This window comes from Oncorhynchus tshawytscha, linkage group LG04 (assembly GCF_018296145.1).
Source record: "Oncorhynchus tshawytscha isolate Ot180627B linkage group LG04, Otsh_v2.0, whole genome shotgun sequence".
In the NCBI taxonomy this organism is placed as follows: domain Eukaryota; kingdom Metazoa; phylum Chordata; class Actinopteri; order Salmoniformes; family Salmonidae; genus Oncorhynchus; species Oncorhynchus tshawytscha.
In genome coordinates this window covers 72,461,837-72,489,590 of record NC_056432.1, presented here as the reverse complement: position 1 = coordinate 72,489,590, position 27,754 = coordinate 72,461,837, and the positions used below count along the sequence as shown (strand labels likewise).

The 27,754-nt window shown below is 48.0% G+C and overlaps 1 protein-coding gene across 1 annotated transcript in view; it reads right to left on the bottom strand.

The window, feature by feature from the left end:
- Nucleotides 1-5,796: 5,796 nt before the first annotated feature.
- Nucleotides 5,797-27,754, bottom strand: part of LOC112249356 (protein naked cuticle homolog 1-like) — a 42,152-nt gene continuing 20,194 nt past the window's right edge. The window contains exons 4-10 of the mRNA XM_042321199.1: nucleotides 21,251-21,308; nucleotides 17,421-17,527; nucleotides 17,161-17,256; nucleotides 15,562-15,709; nucleotides 11,267-11,348; nucleotides 10,926-11,086; nucleotides 5,797-10,154 (exon numbers count right to left, since the gene is read on the bottom strand). Coding sequence (XP_042177133.1) covers nucleotides 9,616-10,154; nucleotides 10,926-11,086; nucleotides 11,267-11,348; nucleotides 15,562-15,709; nucleotides 17,161-17,256; nucleotides 17,421-17,527; nucleotides 21,251-21,308 — 1,191 coding nt within the window. The 3' untranslated portion in view covers nucleotides 5,797-9,615. The remainder of the gene's footprint in view (nucleotides 10,155-10,925; nucleotides 11,087-11,266; nucleotides 11,349-15,561; nucleotides 15,710-17,160; nucleotides 17,257-17,420; nucleotides 17,528-21,250; nucleotides 21,309-27,754) is intronic.

Below are 27,754 nucleotides of genomic sequence, written 5' to 3'. Positions count from 1 at the left end.
CGGTGTTGCAGTAGTCTAGTGTGAGGGGTTATGGCAGGGGAAACGGTGTTGCAGTCGAAATCCAGGGACATGGAGAGAAAAATTGGTCCGGTATGTTCCGTTCCGAGCCGCGCTGCGCCGTACAGAACTGGCGATAGATTTTCGAGCTAAAGGATAGCTGATGACCACAAACCGTGGTTAGCTGAATACTAACGATTTGCCAGTAAAGAAGCTAACTAGCTTCTGAACTAGTTTCTGATTAGCTTCTGGATTAGCTTCTGGATTAGCTTCTGGCTAGCTTCTTGGAGTTTCTGGCTAGCTTCTTGGAGGATTACAGATTTGAGGTAAATAATACTTTTTATAAATATAAATTGGTGAGGCGGGTTGCAGGAGAGTGTTTTGAAGATGAGTTGATGGAAAATAAAAATAAAATGTATGTGAAAAAAGTTGTAAATATATATATATACAGGACACGACAAGACGAGGACAAAAGACGTCTGAACTGCTATGCCACCTTGGAGTAAATGTGTGCGGGGTTATGGCAGGGGAAAAGGTTTTGCAGTAGTGTACTGTGAGGGGTTATGGCAGGGGAAACGGTGTTGCAGTAGTCTAGTGTGCGGGGTTATGGCAGGGGAAAAAGGTTTTGCAGTAGTGTACTGTGAGGGGTTATGGCAGGGGAAACGGTGTTGCAGTAGTCTAGTGTGAGGGGTTATGGCAGGGGAAACGGTGTTGCAGTAGTCTAGTGTGAGGGATTATGGCAGGGGAAACGGTGTTGCAGTAGTCTAGTATGAGGGGTTATGGCAGGGGAAAAGGTTTTGCAGTAGTCTAGTGTGAGGGCTTATGGCAGGGGAAACAGTGTTGCAGTAGTCTAGTGTGAGGGGTTATGGCAGGGGAAACGGTGTTGCAGTAGTCTAGTGTGAGGGGTTATGGCAGGGGAAACGGTTTTGCAGTAGTCTAGTGTAAGGGGTTATGGCAGGGGAAACGGTGTTGCAGTAGTCTAGTGTGAGGGGTTATGGCAGGGGAAACAGTGTTGCAGTAGTCTAGTGTGAGGGGTTATGGCAGGGGAAACGGTGTTGCAGTAGTCTAGTGTGAGGGGTTATGGCAGGGGAAACAGTGTTGCAGTAGTCTAGTGTGAGGGTTATGGCAGGGGAAACGGTTTTGCAGTAGTCTAGTGTGAGGGATTATGGCAGGGGAAACGGTGTTGCAGTAGTCTAGTGTGAGGGGTTATGGCAGGGGAAACAGTGTTGCAGTAGTCTAGTGTGAGGGGTTATGGCAGGGGAAACGGTGTTGCAGTAGTCTAGTGTGAGGGTTTATGGCAGGGGAAACAGTGTTGCAGTAGTCTAGTGTGAGGGGTTATGGCAGGGGAAACAGTGTTGCAGTAGTCTAGTGTGAGGGGTTATGGCAGGGGAAACAGTGTTGCAGTAGTCTAGTGTGAGGGGTTATGGCAGCGGAAACGGTGTTGCAGTAGTCTAGTGTGAGGGGATTATGGCAGGGGAAACAGTGTTGCAGTAGTCTAGTGTGAGGGGTTATGGCAGGGGAAACGGTGCTGCAGTAGTCTAGTGTGAGGGGTTATGGCAGGGGAAAAGGTTTTGCAGTAGTCTAGTGTGAGGGGTTATGGCAGCGGAAACGGTGTTGCAGTAGTCTAGTGTGAGGGGTTATGGCAGGGGAAACGGTGTTGCAGTAGTCTAGTTTGAGGGGTTATGGCAGGGAAACGGTGTTGCAGTAGTCTAGTTTGAGGGGTTATGGCAGGGGAAACGGTGTTGCAGTAGTCTAGTGTGAGGGATTATGGCAGGGGAAACGGTGTTGCAGTAGTCTAGTATGAGGGGTTATGGCAGGGGAAAAGGTTTTGCAGTAGTCTAGTGTGAGGGCTTATGGCAGGGGAAACAGTGTTGCAGTAGTCTAGTGTGAGGGGTTATGGCAGGGGAAACGGTGTTGCAGTAGTCTAGTGTGAGGGGTTATGGCAGGGGAAACGGTTTTGCAGTAGTCTAGTGTAAGGGGTTATGGCAGGGGAAACGGTGTTGCAGTAGTCTAGTGTGAGGGGTTATGGCAGGGGAAACAGTGTTGCAGTAGTCTAGTGTGAGGGGTTATGGCAGGGGAAACAGTGTTGCAGTAGTCTAGTGTGAGGGGTTATGGCAGGGGAAACAGTGTTGCAGTAGTCTAGTGTGAGGGTTATGGCAGGGAAACGGTTTTGCAGTAGTCTAGTGTGAGGGGTTATGGCAGGGGAAACGGTGTTGCAGTAGTCTAGTGTGAGGGGTTATGGCAGGGGAAACAGTGTTGCAGTAGTCTAGTGTGAGGGGTTATGGCAGGGGAAACGGTGTTGCAGTAGTCTAGTGTGAGGGTTTATGGCAGGGGAAACAGTGTTGCAGTAGTCTAGTGTGAGGGGTTATGGCAGGGGAAACAGTGTTGCAGTAGTCTAGTGTGAGGGGTTATGGCAGGGGAAACAGTGTTGCAGTAGTCTAGTGTGAGGGTTATGGCAGCGGAAATGGTGTTGCAGTAGTCTAGTGTGAGGGATTATGGCAGGGGAAACGGTGTTGCAGTAGTCTAGTGTGAGGGGTTATGGCAGGGGAAACGGTGCTGCAGTGGTCTAGTGTGAGGGGTTATGGCAGGGGAAAAGGTTTTGCAGTAGTCTAGTGTGAGGGGTTATGGCAGCGGAAAAGGTGTTGCAGTAGTCTAGTGTGAGGGGTTATGGCAGGGGAAACGGTGTTGCAGTAGTCTAGTTTGAGGGGTTATGGCAGGGGAAAAGTGTTGCAGTAGTCTAGTTGAGGGATTATGGCAGGGGAAACGGTGTTGCAGTAGTCTAGTGTGAGGGGTTATGGCAGGGGAAACGGTGTTGCAGTAGTCTAGTGTGAGGGGTTAAGGCAGGGGAAACGGTGTTGCAGTAGTCTAGTGTGAGGGGTTATGGCAGGGGAAACGGTGTTGCAGTAGTCTAGTGTGAGGGGTTATGGCAAAAGTAACGGTGTTGCAGTTGTCTAGTGTGAGGGGTTATGGCAGGGGAAACGGTGTTGCAGTAGTCTAGTGTGAGGGGTTATGGCAAAAGAAACGGTGTTGCAGTTGTCTCGTGTGAGGGGTTATGGCAAAAGAAACGGTGTTGCAGTAATCTAGTGTGAGGGGTTATGGCAGGGGAAACGGTGTTGCAGTAGTCTAGTGTGAGGGGTTAATGGGAGGGGAAACGGTGTTTCAGCAGGTTGGTGGTTGAAGATTTTCCTCTTGTGGTGTGAGGGCTGTGCTTTGGTAAAGTGGGTGGGGTTATATCTTGCCTGTTTGGCTCAGTCTGGGGGTATTGTTGGACTGAGCCACAGTGTCTCCCGACCCCTCCTGTCTCAGCATCCAGTATTTCTGCTGCAATAGTTTATGGGTGGGAGGCTAGGTTCAGTCTGTTATATCTGAAGTATTTCTCCTGCCTTATCTGGTGTCCTGTGTATATTTAAGTATGCTCTCTCTAATTTTCTCTCTATCTCTTGGAGGACCTGAGCCCTAGGACCATGCTTCAGGAATACCTGGCCTGATGACTCCTTGCTCCCCCCAGTCCACCTGGTCGTGCTGCTGCTCCAGTTTAAACTGTTCTGCCTGTGGCTATGGAACCCTGACCTGTTCACTGGATGTGCTATCTTGTCCCAGACCTGCTGTTTTCAACTCTAGAGAGAGCTGGTGCGGTAGAGATATTCTGAATGATCGGCTATGAAAAGCTAACTGACATTTACTCCTGAGGTGCTGACTTGTTGCACCCTCGACAACCACTGTGATTATTATTATTATTATCTGACCCTGCTGGTCATCTATGAACATTTGAACATCTTGGCCATGTTCTGTTATAACCTCCACCCGGCACAGCCAGAAGAGGACTGGGCATCCCTCATAACCTGGTTCCTCTCTAGGTTTCTTCCTAGGTTCCGGCCTTTCTAGGGAGTTTTCCTAGCCACCGTGCTTCTACACCTGCATTGCTTGTTGTTTGGGGTTTTAGGCTGGGTTTCTGTGCAGCACTTTGTGACATCAGCTGATGTAAGAACAGCTTTATAAATACATTTGATTGTCTAGTGTGAGGGATTATGGCAGGGGAAACGGTGTTGCAGTAGTCTAGTGTGTGGTGTGGGAATAATGACAAGCGAACCTGGTGAGCTTTTTGTTCATATTGCCCTAAAAAGGGAACCGAACTACGGTATTTAAGCGAACCGAAGTCAGACAACCTCTCAAGATGGTCTCAGTTCGGTTCGCTTCTGAGCTCTTTTGAGGGGTTTGAGTTGCTTTGGAGTGTTCACACTGCACAAGAAATTAACCAAACTGCACTGAGTTCACAAAAATATATTAGAAAATATTTTTTTCCACTAATTAGTATTTTGACAATTTGCATCAGATCTTTTCTCCTCAGATCTTTTTCAGAGCTAATCTGATTGGTCAAAATACCAATTAGTTTAAAAAAAACATTTGAATTTGGCTTCCTGTATAAACGCAGCCTTAGAGTAACCAGAGGTGTATATATGAATGAGTAATGATTTGATATTGTAGCTTTAAATATCCACTGTGTGATGGGAATGGAGCTCTTCCTCAGCTGAGTGAACAGAGCACCATCCTAACTGCCTTCTTTCCAACTTGTTCTCCCCATGTCTCTCAGGGGCCATCACAGAGTAATGGCCATATTACAGTGGAGTTTGGGCTCATCTATAAATGACCAGGGCTCTATAATAACCCTCTGACCTGGGTTCATCTGAATGCTCACACACAGAGACAGACAGAGACAGAGAAAGAGCCAAAGCAAGCAACTGAGCCAGATATTGAGCTGAGGTCAGTCTAATTATTCCTGTGTTGATATCTCTCTTGTGCTCATCATGCTAAACCAACCTGCCTGCCCCACTCTGCTTTGCTCTGAGAGGATTAACAGGAGGTGACGCATACATTAGACGGCAAAAAGGAGAACAGAAATTCAGCAGAGCAGATACTTAGACAGTACAGGGCAAATCAAACACCTTAGAAATTATAGCAGTGCAATTTCCAATTTCTGCATTAGTTAATGAACATAATACCAGTGAGTTCAAAAAGACATGTCAAAATCAAACGATTCCAGAAATCAAAGAATGACTTTAAAAGACTGATCTTAGGTATTGCTGTGGTTTCTATACCCACTCATGGCTAACATATATCTACGTAGACCCTGCAGTGGGCTGAGAATACAATTGATGTACTAAAAGATTAAATGAAGGAATGGAGCTTTGGAAATGGTTTGATGTGTCAGTGGGATAGATACTGTTTATCATGATGCCGACTTCTCCGGACACACAAACGTGGCTGATTTAAATGGGATGTAATTGGGAGAGAATGGCAGGTCAGGTTGCCGAGAGACACGTTGCCGTGGACACTCTGTGCTCGTCCCAATGAGAGATAAGAGCTTAAGCTGCATATCAAAGGGTGTGCATGTAGAGAGGGTGGCACGGAGGACAGCTGTTGGCAGCCAGATCTGGGAGCCCACCGAGGCTCCATGGGGTGGGATGGAAAGGATCCTCCCTCCTCCCCTGCCCTCTGACTCTCTCATCCCCACATGTTCCCACATACAGCCACATCAAACAAACACATACACGGCACATCAAAACACACACACACACACACACACACAAAGCGGATAAAACAACCCGCAATAAACCCAAATGCACAAACACTACAATGAGGAAATGTATGCATAAAAAACACCACAGGAACAGAGGTCCAGCAGAAACAGATTCCAAGACACACAGATAGACCTGTGGTGGTTTAGATCTCTCTCTCACACACACGTTCCCTCCCTCATCCAACATATATACGCACAGCACAAAGCCACACAAAGGAGTCAGGGAACAGGTTCATACTTTAATGAAAGGGTTTCTCCCTTGGCACAGTTCTGCTATCAAATAAATAAAGCAATTCATCAAAAACCGTCTATATAAACTAAACAAAGTCATGAAAAAGGCATTAGGGAAAAGAGAGAAAGGGTCTGGTCTGCTATTGAGGAACAGCAAGTGTTAGACATGTTTCATTTACAACAATCACCAAGAAGAAGTGAAGAAAGTGAGAGAAAAAGAGACAACTATCCTTCCCTGATAGCACTGATTGGCACAGCAGACTCTGTAGAGAAGTGACAAAATAGCAGGCAAGTGTGATAGCTTGGCAGAAATACTGTATATTCGCTCAGTCATTCAATTATTATAAATACGTTTATTCCTTCTACACGATACTGGTATAACCTTTCTGCAGTCCATATACTATTTACATTAGTTTAACATGTCGATACATTAATTTGACAAAACATAACTTAGTGGTGGAATACAATGAGAACATTTCATTCAGTCTTGTCTGTAAATACCAAAACGGAATACATTTACAGATGAAGATACAGTAGAGCATTCTGGAGCAGAACTTTAGATGCCGGTGAAGCTGGAGTGTCCCTTTAAAGAGGCACAGTGCACTACTTTTGACCAGACCCTGCGCCCTGGTCAAAAGTTGTACATTATATAGGGAATAGGGCTCCATTTCAGACACACCATAGAGATATCTGTTCCAGCGGCTGCCCCACTAATACCACAGTACTCTAGGGGCACATGGCACCATTCGTCTAGTGTCTGTGGTGTTGGGGGGAAGGAGTTTAACTGAGGATGAGAACTTTAGCTGTGGTGTGGGGTGAAGACTACAACATGAGTTATAGTGTTGAGATGGGCCCTGTCAGATGGGGTGCTGCCATGCTAGGCCAGGCAGATGCCAGCGCCAAGCAGATCGCAGAGCGGGGCTGAGGAATGGGGTGCAGCTGCGTTCCCCTTGGGGGTGGCTGAGGTGGGTGACTGTGTCCCGTGGTGAGGCCAGCTTGACTGGTGCCTCTGCTAATGGACAGCCTGCAGCTATGTGAGAGAAGGAAGCACTGGAGCTCAGGACAAGCCTGGAATGCACCAGATTCCCTCAACTGACCCAAAACACACACTAACAGAAACGTAGTAAAAGCTCTAAACCTAGACATGACCCAGAGTGGAAAGTTGGCTTTGATGTCTACACACCTGGTGTGAGGTTCAACACACCTGTAGGGGAATTCATGAACTCTTCACACCTGCTCACAACGCATAGCCAGTAGCGAGGTCTATTAGCTCATACTGACTACCAATGTTCCCTCTAAGATGTGCGAGAGAGCGGGCGTACAGCTCCCCCAGGACTGCCATGCAGAAGAAATATCTGCCCACACAGAGAAGCAAACTTTCTAGAGTTTTCCCCATTAGTTAACGTTTCTGTTTACTGTGAGAATTGTGATCGAATCAAGGCAATATTAGCTACATGTAGCAACGCGTATACGTGTTCATATCCTTCGCTAGTTAGTCAGTTATTAGCCCAGTTATAGATCATTTGTAGTCAGTAATGGGGGAGTGATTGCTTCCTACAAGGGCACAAAACGTGTGCATTTCTAGACATATTTGAAAAGTCAGGTAAATTGCTTATTTGTCTTAAAGGAGCAGTGTAGCCAATAGGCAGAGGGTAGCATATTTTGCCTGATTCCCTGTAATAATGGTATGTGAATAACGATGCCTCAGTGTTCACATTAAACACGCTTAGAATTTTCACAACGTTCAAGTTTGTGCTCAGCAGACCTGAAATTTGCTCAGTAACAAAAAAAAATAGAGGGAACATTGCTGATTACAGTATTTTCCTCTTTACCCTGACCAGATGATACTCAGTCAGGAGCTCCTGGACTAGATGCAGGCATACCGTAGTGACCTGTCCTAAACAGTGGTGTAGGGCTCTGATGGTTCACCTAGGGTGGGAGAGGATCTGAGAGGTCCTGTATGGTTTGAGCTGCCGGTCCCAACAGCAGGCCTTCAGCAGGGTGAGTTATGGTCCTGGTGGAGCCTGCATGCAGGGCCTGGTGTCACCTAGCACCAGAGGAATGAGACAGACAGCTGAGAGCCTCCACCCTGGCCCAGCCCAGCCCACCCAGCCAGCATCATAAACAGAGCCTTGTTGCCTGAGTGCTGGGGACACATGGCGTGAGGGCGGCCTGGTGAAACAGGTGCTGATAGCTGGGGACAGGGGGATGCCTCATGAGGGGACAGCGGTTAGGGTCATGTGTTATGATCAGACCTGGAGGATCATGGGACTGCTGTGGATTGTCAACCACCACATACTTATGATTCAGCTAATGAGAAAGAGCCTTACTGTGAACTGCTAACCACAACGATTAGACAGACACTGTTCAGAAGGCAGAGATGTACTTGAGAAGGTGTACACTGACCATTTGTATGAAAGAACTGTGTGTGGTGATATTAGGTGGTGATATTAGGGGGAGTCAGAGTTGTATCTTTGATGGTCTAAATTGTATATATAGTGGTCATTCAACAGGGTACGTCGGGAAAATGGGGTTGAGTGAGAAATAAATGTAGATTGTTGATACAAACGTCACATTATAAATAAATCGTATAATGTTGATAATATATGTCCATACAATATGTAGGTAAAACATGTAGGAGCGTTTCAACACTACATTACTGCAGATTGTATCATCTTTAAAAAATACAACAAAATGTCACTGAAAAATAGCATCTGATTAATAACACCATTAATAACACTAGAGGTAGCAGCTGATTACAGTCTTCTATTCTCACTGAACATTTCAACATCGTTCTCTCAGGGAGGGTCCTGTATTGCATGTGAGATTCAGGAGCTGGATGATCTTGTCTTCATCATATCCAGCCGATGCCTGTCAGCCCTCTGTTCTGACAGCCCAAAGTGTCTCCAATGCAACTGCACCCACAAGTGCTTTTCAAGTGGTTTTCAGTGGCGACAGGGGTGTCACAGCAGACAGGTAATACATGCACACAGACACTATACACACAAATATTCATATGAACCAATGCACACATGCTCACACACACACACTGAATATTCATACACACAAATGTGTGTACATTTTTTTCTTTCGCACACACACACACACTGTATATTCATACACACAAATGTGTGTACATTTTTTTCTTTCGCACACACACACACACACGCAGTCTCTCTCTCGAACACAAACTCACTGGACACTGAGCATCATATATTTTATCTTTTTACATCAGTCTTTCCATCCAAACCAGCCCTTCACCTCCGAAACCCTTCCCCAAAACGTAGAGGTCTGTGAGGATGGCAGTGCCAGTATGGCTTCGTAAAGTCACCTAGTCCATCAGAGTAGAGGGTTTCAGAGAACCAGACAGACAGGGAGGGATGAGAGGAGTCCTCTGGAGGACTACAGCCAAGTCTCTTTTCTCCTTTTGTTCCTCTCAGGTTCCCCTGTTACATCCCTCTGCCGTGTCCTGCTCCTGGTTCCTGGCACACCTGAAGACCAAGACACTGTCCCGCTGACTCACAGGGACTCTTCATGCCTGGACAACCCCATAATAACCCTCTTCACCCTGCACCTCTCCCTGTCTGTCCAACTCCTCTTGATGTCCTGTCCTCTTAGCCCACAGGGCCATTTAAGACCCAACTCCCCCTGACAGTGACACACTTCTAGCTGTGCTGCTGCTGTGCTGTGTGGGAGGGGCCTGTCTATCTGTAGAGTCTACTGGGCTGGCAGTGAAGCCAGGTTGAGGTGGGACTGTGAGAAGGTGCTCAGGGGCCAGGGGCAGCAGGGCAGGGAGCTGGCTGGCTGGCTCAGGACTGGTAGAAGTGGTGGTAGTGGTGGTGGTGTTCATGGTGGTGATGATGCTCGTGCCTCTGAACCATCTGGGCCAGCCCTCCTTCATAGAGAAGCACACTGGGTAGGACCCTCACCTGCTCCTTCTCCACCACAGGCCCCACTGGAGCCCCCAGGGCCCGGGACTGCTGCTGGCCCTCCTTGGCCCTCTGCTTGTGCCTGCGGTAGGGGGCTGAGGACTGGTGAGGGGGGGCCTGGCTGGGTAGGGCCGGGGGAGGTGGGGCCCCTCTGCTCCTCATCACCCTGCCCGTGGTGGTCTGTGTGGGGTGTGTCCGGCTGTGGGTCTTGGGGGAGCGCAGGGCATGTTTACCTGAGTCTTTACTCGGTCGTGGGGGACAAAGGGTGTCAGGGCCTGGGGCGGCACTGCTCTCCATGGCCACCTGTGAGCGACGGTGGTGGGAGTAGGTGTGGCCATTCTCTGGTTCATGAGAGCGAGACCTGGTCTGGTTCGATGGTCGGGTCTGTGGCTCTGCTTTCACAGGCTCTGTGGTGGGGGCTGGAGAGGGGAGAAATATAAGTCAGGATAAATAACCCATAATCGGTCAATTGATACATCAATAACTTCACTGAAAGACAGAGGTTCGTAACTCATAAACGTTAAAATTACCAGTTCCAATACTTTTGTAATACCTCTTCATTTTTTTCTGCTTTCTTTTTTTCACAGGACAAAGTGTATTTTTCTAGGGGGGGGGGTCACACTAAAAAAGAATCCCGTCAACACAGACATTTAAACAAAAGCAGCTCCATATACAACATAATTGAATTCACTTCATGATGAGGCTTGGCCCCTGAAGACATCGCATTGTGCCCTGGTGGGTCCAGATGTTTTACTGGCCAAGCAGGTGCTGGGGTAACGAAGGCCTCTATGTTTTACTGGCCAGACCTACCTGCCTGCCTCCAAGCAGGTGCTGGGGTAACGAAGGCCTCTATGTTTTACTGGCCAGACCTACCTGCCTGCCTCCAAGCAGGTGCTGGGGTAACGAAGGCCTCTATGTTTTACTGGCCAGACCTACCTGCCTGCCTCCAAGCAGGTGCTGGGGTAACGAAGGCCTCTATGTTTTACTGGCCAGACCCACCTGCCTGCCTCCAAGCAGGTGCTGGGGTAATGAAGGCCTCTATCTGAACACAGCTTCAAAGTACCGCGGTGCTGTGATCAGTCAGTGCCTCTAGTCTCTAATCTCTCCATCATTGCCCCCGGCCCTAGCCCCCCCCCATCCATCCTTCTGGCTTTGTACCCCCCCGGACCAGCCCACCTGGGCCAGCTCACCTGCTCCAAAGCGGGATGTGTAATTCTCGATGCCGGCCAGGTCTAGGTAGTGGTTCCTGCGCTCCAGGTTCTCATCCACACAGTGGCGCTGGCAGCCCTGACTCTGACCCTGCTGGATCAGAACCTGGTGCTGGATAGTGTGGTGGTCACTGTGATGGCGCCTGGAGGGGAGAGAGATGCGACTTTACAACAGCTTGAAGCAGTTTTTTAGCTCTCTTAGATGCATTGCAAAACATACATTCTGTCGGTGTCAAAATAAAGATTGTTATTAGTGTCAAAGTTGTACAGATGTACATTATTGTCTTGTAAAACCTTGATGCAGGCTGTAGAACATATGTTACCTGAGGAGGGCTCGAGACTTCTTCTCTGCACTTTTAAGGTCTTCAATGCACTTGTCAGTCTTCGTTCTGGGGTGGGGCATGTCTGTGAGAGAGCAGGACATTATCAAAAAGAGCAGCCACACATACACACAATTTCTCTCAGAAGAAAGAAGCCTTTGTTCACTGCCTTTTACTTTGAAGAACTATAAAATACAAAAAACAACAATGCTTCATTTATTTACTCCAGGTCTCATAAGACACAAAGAAAAAATATATACAGTACCAGTCAAAAGTTTGGACACATCTACTCATTCAAGGTTTTTTCTTAATTTGTACTATTTTCTACACTGTAGAATAATAGTGAAGACATTTTAAAACTATGAAATAACACATATGGAATCATATAGTAACCAAAAAAAAAGTGTTAAACAAATCTAAATATATTTGAGATTCTTCAAAGTGGCAACCGTTTGCTTTGACGACAGCTTTGCACATCCCTGGCACTCTCAACCAGCTTCACCTGGAATGCTTTTCCAACAGTCTTGACGGAGTTCCCACATATGCTGAGCACTTGTTGGCTGCTTTTCCTTCACTCTGCAGTCCAACTCATCCCAAACCATCTCAATTAGGTCAGGTGATTGTGGAGGCCAGGTGATCTGATGCAGCACTCCATCACTCTCCTTCTTGGACAAATAGCCCTTACACAGCCTGGAGGTGTGTTGGGTCATTGTCCTGTTGAAAAACAAAAATGATAGTCCCACTAAGCGCAAACCAGATGGGATGGTGTAATGCTGCAGAATACTGTGGTAGCCATGCTGGTTAAGTGTGCCTTGAATTCAAAATAAATCACAGACAGTGTCACCAACATAGCACCCCCACACATCTTCCTCCATGCTTCACGGTGGGAACCACACATGCAGAGATAATCTGTTCTCTGCATCACACAAAGACATGGCGGTTGGAACCAAAAATCTCAAATTTGGACTCATCAGACCAAAGGACAGGTTTCCACCAGTCTAATGTCAATTGCTCATTTTTCTTTGCCCAAGCAAGTCTCTTGTTCTTATTGGTGTCCTTTATTAGTGGTTTCTTTGCAACAATTCAACCATGATGACCTGATTCACGCAGTCTCCTCTGAACAGTTGATGTTGAGATGTGTCTGTTACTTGAACTCTTTCTGAGGCTGGTAACTCTAATGAACTTATCCTCTGCAGCTGAGGTAACTCTGCGTCTTCCATTCCTGTGGCGGTCCTTATGAGAGCCAGTTTCATCATAGCGCTTGATGTTTTTTGCGACTGCACTTAAAGAAACTTTCTTGACATTTTCCCGGGTTGACTGACCTTCATGTCCTAAAGTAATGATGGACTGTCGTTTCTCTTTCCTTATTTGAGCTGTTCTTGCCATAATTTGGACTTGGTCTTTTACCAAATAGGGCTATCTTCTGCTTACCACCCCACCCCTACCTTGTCACAACACAACTGATTGGCTCAAACGCATTAAGGAAAGAAATTCCACAAATTAACTTTTAACAAGGCACACCTGTTAATTGAAAAGCATTCCAGGTGACTACCTCTTGAAGCTGGTTGAGAGAATGTGCAAAGCTGTCAAGGCAAAGGGTGGCTATTTGAAGAATCTCAAATAAACTATTTAGATTTGTTTAACACTTTTTTGGTGACAACATGATTCCATATGTTATTTCATAGTTTTGATGTCTTCGCTATTATTCTACAATGTAAAAATAAAAAGAAAGAAAGAAAAAGCCTGGAATGAGTAGTTGTGTCCAAACTTTTGACTGGTACTGTATACAGTGCCTTGCGAAAGTATTCGGCCCCCTTGAACTTTGCGACCTTTTGCCACATTTCAGGCTTCAAACATAAAGATATAAAACTGTATTTTTTTGTGAAGAATCAACAAGTGGGACACAATCATGAAGTGGAACGACATTTATTGGATATTTCAAACTTTTTTAACAAATCAAAAACTGAAAAATTGGGCGTGCAAAATTATTCAGCCCCCTTAAGTTAATACTTTGTAGCGCCACCTTTTGCTGCGATTACAGCTGTAAGTCGCTTGGGGTATGTCTCTATCAGTTTCACACATCGAGAGACTGAAATTTTTTCCCATTCCTCCTTGCAAAACAGCTCGAGCTCAGTGAGGTTGGATGGAGAGCATTTGTGAACAGCAGTTTTCAGTTCTTTCCACAGATTCTCGATTGGATTCAGGTCTGGACTTTGACTTGGCCATTCTAACACCTGGATATGTTTATTTTTGAACCATTCCATTGTAGATTTTGCTTTATGTTTTGGATCATTGTCTTGTTGGAAGACAAATCTCCGTTCCAGTCTCAGGTCTTTTGCAGACTCCATCAGGTTTTCTTCCAGAATGGTCCTGTATTTGGCTCCATCCATCTTCCCATCAATTTTAACCATCTTCCCTGTCCCTGCTGAAGAAAAGCAGGCCCAAACCATGATGCTGCCACCACCATGTTTGACAGTGGGGATGGTGTTTTCAGGGTGATGGGCTGTGTTGCTTTTACGCCAAACATAACATTTTGCATTGTTGCCAAAAAGTTCAATTTTGGTTTCATCTGACCAGAGCACCTTCTTCCACATGTTTGGTGTGTCTCCCAGGTGGCTTGTGGCAAACTTTAAACAACACTTTTTATGGATATCTTTAAGAAATGGCTTTCTTCTTGCCACTCTTCCATAAAGGCCAGATTTGTGCAATATACGTCTGACTGTCCTATGGACAGAGTCTCCCACCTCAGCTGTAGATCTCTGCAGTTCATCCAGAGTGATCATGGGCCTCTTGGCTGCATCTCTGATCAGTCTTCTCCTTGTATGAGCTGAAAGTTTAGAGGGACGGTCAGGTCTTGGTAGATTTGCAGTGGTCTGATACTCCTTCCATTTCAATATTATCGCTTGCACAGTGCTCCTTGGGATGTTTAAAGCTTGTGAAATCTTTTTGTATACAAATCCGGCTTTAAAACTTCTTCACAACAGTATCTCGGACCTGCCTGGTGTGTTCCTTGTTCTTCATGATGCTCTCTGCGCTTTTAACGGACCTCTGAGACTATCACAGTGCAGGTGCATTTATACGGAGACTTGATTACACACAGGTGGATTGTATTTATCATCATTAGTCATTTAGGTCAACATTGGATCATTCAGAGATCCTCACTGAACTTCTGGAGAGAGTTTGCTGCACTGAAAGTAAAGGGGCTGAATAATTTTGCACGCCCAATTTTTCAGTTTTTGATTTGTTAAAAAAGTTTGAAATATCCAATAAATGTCGTTCCACTTCATGATTGTGTCCCACTTGTTGTTGATTCTTCACGAAAAAATACAGTTTTATATCTTTATGTTTGAAGCCTGAAATGTGGCAAAAGGTCGCCAAGTTCAAGGGGGCCGAATACTTTCGCAAGGCACTGTATATAACACAGAGTTTATTAATGAAGTAAGATATGTTGTGGTTTGAAATTAGCATGAAGACGGCCAGCTAATGGTTCGTTTTCAAAGCCTGCTTCTTTTGAATCACTTGACGTTATAAATAGCCCCAACAACAGGAAGTAAACAAACAGGGCATCATATTTTGTAGCAATTTTTTATTTATTCTCAATACTTGTTTACCAAGTCGTCAGTTAGAAAAGTTACATTGAATGTAGCTATATTTTACCGACAGCTCTGAGAAGTGGGGGGTGAGGGAGAAGAAGAAACACTTTGGAGAAAAATAAAATGGTTGTGGTTATCAAAAGGAGTTGGTGCATCTCTTAAGGTTTCTTTCAGAGTATTTGAAGGCACTGGGGGGTTCTCAGCTCTGTCACTACTCCCATCATTAAAAATGAACCCCATTGTGCCGGAGAGATGGAGAGACCGGCAGAGAGTGAGAGAGAGACCGGCAGAGAGTGAGAGAGAGACAGGCAGAGAGTGAGAGAGAGACAGAGAGAGAGACAGGCAGAGAGTGAGAGAGAGACAGACAGAGAGAGAGACAGACGGAGAGAGAGAGACAGAGAGAGAGAGACAGACAGAGAGAGAGAGACAGAGAGAGAGAGACAGAGAGAGAGAGACAGAGAGAGAGAGACAGAGAGACAGAGAGAGAGAGAGAGAGAGAGAGGGGAGTCTGACATGCCTGAAGCAGTTGCCTTTCCGCATGACAATAAACAAGAGTCTGGATGTGCTGACAGCAGAACAGTCAAGTAGGGGAGCTCAAAGAACACAGCTCTCTCTCCTCCCCCTCCATCTCCCCCTTCTGGTCCCCAGTCTGCCCCATCCTCCCTCCCTCCCAGCCCTGTGATCCTCCCCCAGCCTGGTGGTTACCTGCGGTGCCCTGTGTGCAGCTCTGCCAGCGCTGGCTGGAGTCGGGGGCCACGGAGAGCTTGACCCGCAGTGTCTTGCTGCTGCTGGGGGAATGGTTGACCGACGTGTCCACCACCTCATAGATGGTGTGGAGCAGGCTGGTGATGTCCTGAGGGGGAGGGGGGGGTCTGAGTTAGTGCACAGCCGACAACTCAGTTACTGTAGTCTGTCTAACATGGTACGGGAAAACAGGAGAGATGAAGAGAAGAACATACAGAGTTGTCAGTTGTTTTATTTCAGTGTCCCACCTGTAAAGTGATCAGGCAGGGAGAACAAAGCGGGAGTACAAAGATGGGATAAATGCATGACAAGATATGTCTGGGAGGTGGGAGGAGAAGTGCTAAAAGATGAACTGATGCACAACCCACTCTATAGCAGCTCTGCTCTTAATAGATAGAGTCTTCATTACCCTTTCTCTCTGTAGGCTTTTTATGGTGGTTAGTGTAACTTTGGCAGTGGTTCAATTAAGAGCTTTTAAAAGTATTATCTCTCTCTTTCTCGTTCTTTGAAAGAGTTAAGTAGCTGAAGGCCATAGCACAGACCTTTGCCCCAGGGCTAAGAGTCAGACATAGACAGAATAAGAAAGAGAAAGAGAGAAAATAAGAGGGAAAATCCTGTAGGAGAGACAGAAAGGCCGAATAACATCCACACACAAAGTCAGTGAGCACAGAGCAGACATCTGAAATCTGCACTCGCGTAAGTCTTTAAAAGCCTGTTTGGGAAGAGAGCAACATGAACATCCACAGATGGATCAAAAGCATAGTATGTTTAATTATACATATTTCAAGTCTTGTTCGCATTTTCCCTCTGAGGTTAATTACTGCATTTCTACTAATGTTCCCTGGACTGTCACTGCCGAGAAAAGGGGCTTACAAAACCACTCAGAAATTAGGACCTTTTTGGGCCTGTTAGCCTAGCTTCTGCTCTCGCTCCTCTAAAACATCCAAATGCCTGCATTCCTATTGCCTTGCCTCTTTCTCAATGCAACATAAAGACTTATTATGAGCTCTTTGGGGACTGGCTCCAGATACCGTTTCAAACGCTAAGACGTAAAAAAAAAGCCTCCTATGTCATTTTTAGTTTCCATTTTTTCATTTGTCTGAAGAAATAAAGAAAGGGAGCTGGAGAAGAAAGCTATTTCCTTCTTCTTTTTGTGTGAGCTGCCGCCTGCCGTCTCATGTGCCGCGGGGCCATGGGCGATGCCAGAGAAACTGGAGATCCAACCATCCCACCACACAGAGGACGGCTTCAGTCTCTTCACACCGTTTCAACTCAGCTCTCCAAAAATACAGGCCTCTCTGACTGCACTGCTCAGATCTTTACAAGGCAGAAGCCAGCCACTAGGTATCTATCGCTGGGAAGGAAAAGGTACTCTTGGGTTCCTAGTGGCTGTATTATTGAAATGGATGAATGTAACTTCATCTGGTTGTGTCTCCCTTAGTCTATGTATGTGTAAGTGTGTGTTAGTTTGAAAGAGGAAAAGATCATGGGCGGGGAAAAGGAAAGTGCCCTTTTATGTGTTAGAGTATGTTTGAATATAAAACGTGTTTGAACCCTCACCTCTCTGGTGACCTTGCCATTGTTGTCAAAATCATACAGCGTGAATGTCCACTCCTGTCTGTTGTCTTCCTCTACAGAGACGGCACACTCAAGCTCCTGAAATGAATCGCATTGCAATATAAGTATCAATACATTCACGACTGTGTGCAAGTGTGCCTCCTTCCATCCTTGAAAGAGTATTAATATTGTCGCTCTAGTTTTCCCCAGAAGCACTAATAAATGGTCCATGTTGGTGGTTCACAGTTCAACTTCACACTCACTTCAAACTGGAGCTGTTTCTGTGTGCCTGTGGGCGCCTGGCTCGCTCTCCCCTGCATCTTCTCCTCCACACAGCAACTGTCCACCGTCTTCTCCGGGGGCAGAGCCACTGTAAGAACAGACACGCAACCAAATGATCAAATATAAGTTTACTGGTCGCGTACACAGTTTAGCAGATGTTGTAGCAGGTGCAGTGAAATGCTAATGTTACTAGCTCCTAACGATGCAGTAAAATGTCAAATAAAATGTAAGGAAAGAAAATACAAAAAAGACTAATCATTAACGGCAGGACGAATCTGATTAACAACCCAAATAGCACTGTAGCAGTAATCAAATGCAAACTATATGTATGTACACCGGGAGAATGTACACAAGATCAACTAAGAATGATATGTACAGCAGTAGATATGTACAACAGTAGATATGTACAACAGTAGACATGTACAGCAGTAGATATATTACAGTAAGCTACATCAAGAATCCAGTGTATAAATAAGCATAAGGCACAGCCACAAAATACTCCGGGGCTTGGATGCACATCATTGCCATGGGAAAGTGCTAGCATAGCCCCAGGAATGGGAGAGGAGGTGGATGAATAGAACATGGAACTGAACAGACATAACATGCCCTACATGCCAAGAAGAGGACATGATGCGACTGTATAATGTGGCTTAAGATATTACATTCTAAAGTGGGAACATCATCTGATCTGAACATCAAAGAACCCCGTGGGAGCCCTGCCTCGGTCTCTGTGCCCACTGTAGCTGAGCTCATAATGCTGGATGTTTCACTGAGTATTATAGCTTCCAGACATATAGCCCAGACAGACAGCGTCCATGGTGAGGCCTCACCTCGTCTGTCACACACACATCCTATTCCACCGCTACGCACATCCTCATCAACAGTAGGCCCCAACTACAGTATCAAACCTGTATAGTGTATGTCAGCCCACCAACATCTCCTACTGTAACATGTCACAGTCCTTTCATATCCTCTCATCACATCCGAATCAAACTAAAACCTCTGAGATGTTTCAGACCTGGATACTACAAATGAAAAAGAGACTGATAGGCCAAGGGCAGAGGCCATGAAAACACAGAGTCACTCCATGGGTCCAAGTAGTGCACTATTTACGGAATAGGGTGGCATTTCATTGGGACGCAGTTGGTGGCCATTTGGTTTTGCTCCTGCCCAACCAATCAGGAGATGGCTGGGTTACTGAGCACGCGTGCGCACACACACACACACACACACACACACACACACACACACACACACACAGCACAGCTCAGCACACAGCACAGCTCAGCTCAGCTCAGCTCAGCTCAGCTCCCCCAAACCCCTCCCCCTGTTGCACTTTGAAGTTCCATTCTCAAACCTTTTGGCCGAGGATCAGACCAGCCGGCTGTAAAAACAGAATCACTAATTAATTAAGCCAAGTCAAATCTGAAACAGCGTTTGTTGTGGTCGCCAAAGGAGCAGACAGACAGACACAACAGCCTCATTCTCTTTCCTCCGTATCCAAGCAGATCAAAGAGAGAGGAACATGTCTGTCCAGTCTCCCGTCCCCTCGGCTGCAGGCACAATGAAAGGCAGCGTCCTGGGGAGCAAAAACTTTTTGGAGGAGGAAAAAATAACCCTGTCTTTTGATCATCACAGATGCTCAAAGGTACCATTGTGCCGTGTGGGGGGGGATCTGTTGTGTAACAAGCCCAATGTGGAGACGGTGATGCTTATCGCCAGGCTAATTAAAAGACCCAGAGGAATAGGCTATGTCCCAGAGGGCACCCTATTCCCTATGTCGACATAATCTGCTATCTCCCTCTCAGACTGACCCCCTCATCACTGAAATACAGTCAGCCTGCTCTTTAGAGGGGAACTAAATGCTGGTGATCTGAAGGGAGGGGGAGGAGGGACCCGCACTATGCCATCATGCCTGATCCAACAGCCCTGACATCACACACACACACGCTGTCACACACGACCGCTGTCACACACTCTCAGCTTTCAACTCTGTGTGGTTGGTCTGAGAGTCAAGCAAGTGTGACCTGAAACAAAGATACAGGTTTATACAGCTGATTGGGACTTTAAGCCTCACTTAATGGCCTTGTGAAAACTACATTTGAAAAGGCACGGAGGATGTATCTGCAAGATCCAACGAGTCAAAACACACTACCATCTTGGATCCCTTTTGCTTCATCCCGCTTTGCAATTTTGCCAGCAAGCTATTTTTTAATCCTCACAAACTTTATTTGAAAATGCTTACTGAAGCCCTGAGGAAAGACAAGCTTTTGGTCTAACGATCATCTGTAACCTCTCTCTGGCTCTCTATGTCTGTCCCTTTCCCCTTCAACAAACCACTTTCTTTCCAGGGTTATAAAGAATCAAAAAAGCCGGAATGCTCCATAAGGGCTTTCATTGAAGTTTAAATGTGATTTAAGAAATCTGTTAGTGAACCCCCAGGTCTGAAGAAGAATTGCACCAAACGATAATCAAGACCTACTTTGATAATAAGTCGTCTCTCATAAGTTCTGACTGAAATGTACCACAAATAGTACTTACAGAGTCTAAGAAAACCATGGTGTCTACTCTTCTGAGAATGAGGGGAGGAGAAAGGAAGCAAGATGGCTCCTAAGCAGACACAGGGAGGGATTTTGACATAAACACGGTGTGGTGTGAATGGTCATCTAACGTTACCATAATTACATGTTCTATAATAGGTTTATTTATATCGCTTTTCACCAGGTCTTAAGGTACTTGTATATGGTGATTTTTATTTTACCTTTATTTAACTAGTCAAGTCAGTTAAGAACAAATTCTTATTTCCAGTGACAGCCTAGGAACAGTGAGTTAACTGCCTTGTTCAGGGGCAGAACAACAGATTTTTACCTTGTCAGCTCGGGGACTCGATATTGCAACGTTATGAGGACCAAAGCATACCTGGCCCACCCCTTAAAATAAACCCGCTCAACTGAACGACAAAACTAGCCAGCCGAGACACCCTGACCCACATATCTGGCCTGGTCCCATCCCAGTCTCCCCTGCTGCCAGTAAGGTAGCACAACAGAGCTCTGGCCTGGTCCCATCCCAGTCTCCCCTGCTGCCAGTTAGGTAGCACAACAGAGCTCTGGCCTGGTCCCATCCCACTCTCCCCTGCTGCCAGTAAGGTAGCACAACAGAGCTCTGGGCTGGTCCCATCCCAGTCTCCCCTGCTGCCAGTTAGGTAGCACAACAGAGCTCTGGGCTGGTCCCATCCCAGTCTCCCCTGCTGCCAGTTAGGAAGCACAACGGAGCTCTGGGCTGGTCCCATCCCAGTCTCCCCTGCTGCCAGTTAGGTAGCACAACAGAGCTCTGGGCTGGTCCCATCCCAGTCTCCCCTGCTGCCAGTTAGGTAGCACAACAGAGCTCTGGGCTGGTCCCATCCCAGTCTCCCCTGCTGCCAGTTAGGAAGCACAACAGAGCTCTGGGCTGGTCCCATCCCAGTCTCTCCTGCTGCCAGTTAGGTAGCACAACAGAGCTCTGGGCTGGTCCCATCCCAGTCTCCCCTGCTGCCAGTTAGGTAGCACAACAGAGCTCTGGTGCTCTTTTCCAGCTCAGTTCAGATGAAGGGGGATGCCTTTCCTCCCCGATTCCTTAATCAAGGATCACACCACACAGGGGAAAACATAATAGATGGAGGTGGATTGCAAAGCACAGAGGGGGAGGGGAGGGCCAGGTGGAGGGGGAGAAAAGGAGAAGGAAGGTAAAGGGGGAGAGGGGGACTGGGGGAGGGGTTCCATACATCCCCCTCATCAGCACATTTGAGGAACTTAGTGGGCGGGAGGGGTCATACCTTCTAAACGGTAATGTTCATCACTGATCCCCTCTGCACACGCCTTGTCCAACACATCCTGGAGAAAGAGAAACACATTTATTTTTGTGTATTTGTCACAGACCAAGCACAACAAATATATATTCCACCAGGTTTAGCTACAGAGTTTATTTCCATGTTTGTTGTCATACATACAGTAAAGAGGAAGAGTATTCACCATATAAACAAACTATTCTAGATGGACACTGGAGATATACATTAGACATAGATTTACATGGCTAAATCCAAATGACACTATTCAGCTCTATATATTTAGAGCTCGCTTGACAACTGAGTTGAAGCTGAGCAGAACCAGAAAGTTAGAGAAGACAGTACTGTAATTGAAGAATCTAAACAGAGTGAGCGTATGACTGACTGTCACTGACACACAGTACTGGACGGCCTCAAATCACTGGTCACAATCACACTCTTCCTGTGGGGAATTGTGGGTTGTCTGTGAGGTTATTTCCGTGACGGGGTCTATCGTCATTGGGGGTAGCGATACGCTGGTGGGATTGTTTTTTCAGTCCACCCGAGCCCCTCTCCTGGCAGCCGTGTCTGTGAGTGCATACCAATGGGACTGCGTGATATGTGAGCACAGGGCTTCACCATGGAAAATGCCAACTCAGGTGTCTCTGTGGCATTACAGTTATCTGGCCCAATAACCATTACACACACACACCCCTGATCTGAGAGTTCTCTTTCACACACACATCAGAAAAAGCTCTCTCTCTGGCATTGACACATATACTACTGAAAACACTCTCATACCATAAGACTACACAGATATAAACCTAGACATACACTAACTACATGATAAACACAGCAATCAAATCAAAAACCACTAAAACAACACCTAAGCTGCTTGATCTAGTCCATGTGGAGCTACTAGCTCTCTCTGTGGCTCCCCCTCTCTCTCTGTAGATCTCTCCCCCTCTCTGTATCGCTCTCTGTGTCTCCCCCTCTCTCTCTGTAGATCTCTCCCCCCTCTCTGTATCGCTCTGTCTCTCCGTGTAGATCTCTCCCCCTCTCTATATCGCTCTCTCAGTGTCTCCCCCTCTCTGTGTAGATCTCTCCCCCTCTCTATATCGCTCTGTGTCTCCCCCTCTCTATCGCTCTGTGTCTCCCCCTCTCTCTCTCTGTAGATCTCTCTCCCCTCTGTATCGCTCTCTGTGTCTACCCCTCTTTGTGTAGATCTCTCCCCCTCTCTGTATCGTTCTCTGTGTCTCCCCCACTCTGTGTAGATCTCTCCCCCTCTCTGTATCGCTCTCTGTGTCTCCCCCTCTCTCTGTAGATCTCTCCCCCCTCTCTCTGTGTAGATCTCTCCCCTCCTTGTATCGCTCTCTGTAGATCTCGCCTCCCTCTGTGTCTCCCCCTCTCTCTCTGTAGATCTCTCCCCCTCTCTGTATCGCTCTGTGTCTCCCCTTCTCTCTCTGTAGATCTCTCCCCCCTCTCTGTATCGCGCTGTGTCTCCCCCTCTCACTCTGTAGATCTCTCTCCCCCTCTCTGTATCGCTCTCAGTGTCTCCCCCTCTCTCTCTGTAGATCTCTCCCCCTCTCTGTATCGCTCTCTGTGACGCTCCCCGCTCTCTGTATCGCTCTCAGTGTCTCCCCCTCTCTCTGTGTAGATCTCTCCCCCTCTCTGTATCACTCTGTGACTCTGCCCTCCCTCTGTGCAGATCTCCCCCCTCTCTGTATCGCTCTGTGTAGATCTCTCCCCCTCTCTGTATCGCTCTCTGTGTAGATCTCTCCCCCTCTCTGTATCGCTCTGTGTCTCTGCCCTCTCTCTGTACCGCTCTGTGACTCCCCCTCTCCCTCTGTAGATCTCTCCCCCTCTCTGTATCGCTCTGTGTCTCCCCCCTCTCTCTGTAGCTCTCTCCCCCTCTCTGTATCGCTCTGTGTCTCCCCCTCTCTCTGTAGATCTCTCCCCCTCTCTGTATCGCTCTGTGTCTCCCCCTCTCTCTGTAGATCTCTCCCCCTCTCTGTATCGCTCTCTGTGTCTCTCCCCTCTCTCTGTAGATCTCTCCCCCCTCTCTGTATCGCTCTCTGTGTCTCTCCCCTCTCTCTGTATCGCTCTGTGTCTCCCCCTCTCTCTGTGTAGATCTCCCCCTCTCTGTATCACTGTGACTCTGCCCTCCCTCTGTGCAGATCTCTCCCCATCTCTGTATCGCTCTGTGTCTCCCTCCTTCTCTCTCTGTAGATCTCTCCCCCTCTATATCGCTCTCTGTGTCTCCCCCCTCTCTCTCTCTCTCTCTCTGTAGATCTCTCCCCCTCTGTATCGCTCTCTCTGTGTCTCCCCCTCTCTCTCTGTGTCTCCTCCTCTCTCTGTGTAGATCTCTCCCCACCCAGTATCGCTCTGTGTCTCCCCCTCTCTCTCTGTAGATCTCTCCCCCCTCTCTGTATCGCTCTCTGTCTCCCCCTCTCTCTTTGTGATCTCTCCCCCTCTCTGAATCGCTCTCTGTTTCTCCCCTCTCTCTCTGTAGATCTCTCCCCCTCTCTGTATCGCTCTGTGTCTCCCCGCTCTCTCTGTGTAGATCTCCCCCCTCTCTGTATCGCTCTCTGTGTCTCTCCCCTCTCTCTGTATCGCTCTGTGTCTCCCCCACTCTGTAGATCTCTCCCCCTTCTCTGTATCGCTCTGTGTCTCTGCCCTCTCTCTCTGTAGATCTCTCCCCCTCTCTGTATTGCTGTGTCTCCCCCTCTCGCTCTGTAGATCTCTCCCCCTCTCTGTATCGCTCTGTGTCTCCCCCACTCTGTAGATCTCTCCCCCTCCTCTGTATCGCTCTGTGTCTCTGCCCTCTCTCTCTGTAGATCTCTCCCACCTCTCTGTATTGCTGTGTCTCCCCTCTCGCTCTGTAGATCTCTCCCCCTCTCTGTATCGCTCTGTGTCTCCCCCACTCTGTAGATCTCTCCCCCTCTCTGTATCGCTCTCTGTGTCTCCCCCTCTCTCTCTGTGTAGATCTCTCCCCCTCTATCACTCGGTGTCTCTGCCCTCTCTCTGTGCAGATCTCTCCCCTCTCTGTAACGCTCTCTGTGTAGATCTCTCCTCCTCTCTGTATCGCTCTCTGTGTCTCCCCCTCTCTCTCCCCCTCTCTGTATTGCTGTGTCTCCCCCTCTCTCTCTGTAGATCTCTCCCCCTCTCTGTATCGCTCTTTGCGTCTCTCCCCTCTCTGTATCGCTCTGTGTCTCCCCGCTCTCTCTGTGTAGATCTCTCCCCCCTCTCTGTATCGCTCTGTGTCCCTCTCCTCTCTGTAGATCTCTCCCCCTTCTCTGTATCGTTCTGTGTCTCTGCCCTCTCTCTCTGTAGATCTCTCCCCCTCTCTGTATTGCTGTGTCTCCCCCTCTCGCTCTGTAGATCTCTCCCCCTCTCTGTATCGCTCTGTGTCTCCCCCACTCTGTAGATCTCCCCCTCTCTGTATCGCTCTGTGTCTCCCCCACTCTGTAGATCTCTCCCCCTCTCTGTATCGCTCTCTGTGTCTCCCCCTCTCTGTGTAGATCTCTCCCCCTCTGTATCACTCGGTGTCTCTGCCCTCTCTCTGTGCAGATCTCTCCCCTCTCTGTAACGCTCTCTGTGTAGATCTCTCCTCCTCTCTGTATCGCTCTCTCAGTGTCTCCCCCTCTCTTTGTAGATCTCTCCCCCCTCTGTATCGCGCTCTGTCTCCTCCTCTCTGTGTAGATCTCTCCCCCTCTCTGTATCGCTCTGTGTCTCTCCCCTCTCTCTGTGTAGATCTCTCCCCCCTCTCTGTATTGCTCTGTGTCTCCCCCTCTCTGTATCGCTCTGTGTCTCCCCCGCTCTCTCTGTGTAGATCTCTCCCCCTCTCTGTATCGCTCTGTGTCTCTCCCCTCTCTGTATCGCTCTGTGTCTCTCCCTCTCTCTGTAGATCTCTCCCCCTTCTCTGTATCGCTCTGTGTCTCTGCCCTCTCTCTCTGTAGAGCTCTCTCCCCCCCTCTCTGTATTGCTGTGTCTCCCCCTCTCGCTCTGTAGATCTCTCCCCCTCTCTGTATCGCTCTGTGTCTCCCCCACTCTGTAGATCTCTCCCCCTCTCTGTATCGCTCTCTGTGTCTCCCCCACTCTGTAGATCTCTCCCCTTCTCTGTATCGCTCTCTGTGTCTCCCCCCTCTCTCTGTGTAGATCTCTCCCCCTCTGTATCACTCGGTGTCTCTGCCTCTCTCTGTGCAGATCTCTCCCCTCTCTGTAACGCTCTCTGTGTAGATCTCTCCTCCTCTCTGTATCGCTCTCTCAGTGTCTCCCCCTCTCTCTGTAGATCTCTCCCCCTCTGTATCGCGCTCTGTCTCCTCCTCTCTGTGTAGATCTCTCCCCCTCTCTGTACCGCTCTCTGTGTCTCTCCCCTCTCTCTGTAGATCTCTCCCCCTCTGTATCGCGCTCTGTCTCCTCCTCTCTGTGTAGATCTCTCCCCCTCTCTGTATCGCTCTCTGTGTCTCTCCCCTCTCTCTGTATCGCTCTGTGTCTCTCCCCTCTCTCTGTGTAGATCTCTCCCCCTCTCTGTATCGCTCTGTCTCCCCCTCTCTCTCCCCCTCTCTGTATTGCTCTGGGTCTCCCCCCTCTCTCTCTGTAGATCTCTCCCCCTCTCTGTATCGCTCTTTGCGTCTCTCCCCTCTCTGTATCGCTCTGTGTCTCCCCTCTCTCTCTCTGTAGATCTCTCCCCCTCTCTGTAGATCTCTCCCCCTCTCTGTATCGCTCTTTGCGTCTCTCCCCTCTCTGTATCGCTCTGTGTCTCTCCCCCTCTCTCTCTGTAGATCTCTCCCTCCTCTCTGTATCGCTCTGTGTCTCCCCCTCTCTCTCTCTCTGTAGATCTCTCACCCCTCTCTGTATCGCTCTGTGTCTCCCCCTCTCTCTCTGTAGCTCTCTCCCCCTCTCTGTATCGCTCTGTGTCTCCCTCTCTCTCTCTGTAGATCTCTCCCCTCTCTGTAGATCTCTCCCCCCTCTCTGTATCGCTCTTTGCGTCTCTCCCCCTCTCTGTATCGCTCTGTGTCTCCCCCTCTCTCTCTGTAGATCTCTCCCTCCTCTCTGTATCGCTCTGTGTCTCCCCCTCTCTCTCTCTCTGTAGATCTCTCACCCCTCTCTGTATCGCTCTGTGTCTCCCCCTCTCTCTCTGTAGCTCTCTCCCCCCTCTCTGTATCGCTCTGTGTCTCTGCCCTCTCTCTGTGCAGATCTCTCCCCCTCTCTGTATCGCTCTCTGTGTCTCTCCCCTCTCTGTGTTAAAGAGGGGGATTTGAGTGTGAGAACGTGTAGGAGAGATTTGGGTTTAATCCAGTAGAGAGGTAGAGTTCAGCTGCTGTGATTCTAGCCCAGTCAGCCTAGTAGAGCAGCTCTGCAGTGTACCCAGTGGGGTCGCACCTCAGGAGTATACACCACATCCCTGACTGACTGACTGACTAACCATAGTGCACTAAATATGGAGTAGGGTGCCATTTGGGACACAGCTTGACTGAGGCTGTCTGAATCATTAAAACCTCCTCAGGATGTAGCCAGGTTCCTCTCTCTCCCACGGAGCCGAAACCTTACCAGCCTGCTATTTAAACTAGGCCCAGACTAATATAGTCAGGCCCAAAAGAAGCCAGCCCAGGAGATAAAAATCAGACACTGACTGTGTGGAAGAATTGAGAGTAGAGATGGAGATAGGAGGGAGTGGGCGGTGGGGCGGTGGGGAGAGAGTTATATGAAGTAGTGTTGTGTTGCTGCTTAGGCACTCAGCCCCTGCTTTGCCTTTGCTAGGCAGCCAGCAGAGCAGTCTGCAGCAGACAGGGTAAGTAACAGGAGAGGCTCTCCATGTGTGCGCTGCTTTAAAAGATATCCCTGGCCAACACAAGAACACACTCAGAGACCTCAATATCTTAACGCTGCTGAAATCCTGCTGCCAGCACACATCTGTAGCACATTTCTGAATGCCTCGTACTTACAGGTCCTCAGCAGGGGGCTCTGAATGTTGTACAGATTAAGCTGTACTGTGTAGCGCGTGTGTGTGCGAGTGTGAGAGAGAGACGGAGACAAAGAGAGAGAGAGCTGCAGTCGGATGGCTGTCCCTAAGTGGCGTCAGGACTGTCTCTGCAGGTCAGGCAGAGTTCTTCAGGTCAGAGGAGGGCTCTGGAGCGCCAGCTGACAACTTAATTGTCAGTAGTACTGTAGCCAGCATTGGCACCACAGCCACAGAGCTCCAGGTCTACAGTACTCTTCACAATTAAGGTCCAGGCCTGTACAGTAACCCCAGCCCAGGACCCAGCCCAGGCCACAGCCCAGGCCACAGCCTCCTATAAACCCCAGAAAAATCACCCCTCAATCAACATTCCTCCAGCCTCTCTCTCACCAGGGTTTGTGCTCTGAAATTAAACAATGAAGGCGGCTGGGTTTTAGATACAATGAGCAACATCCCTCCAACCAAACTCTCAAAGTACACTCTATCACACGCACAGTACTGAGTCCAGAACATGTTCTGTTTTTGATGAATGACACAAAATGGAGGGATTAGCC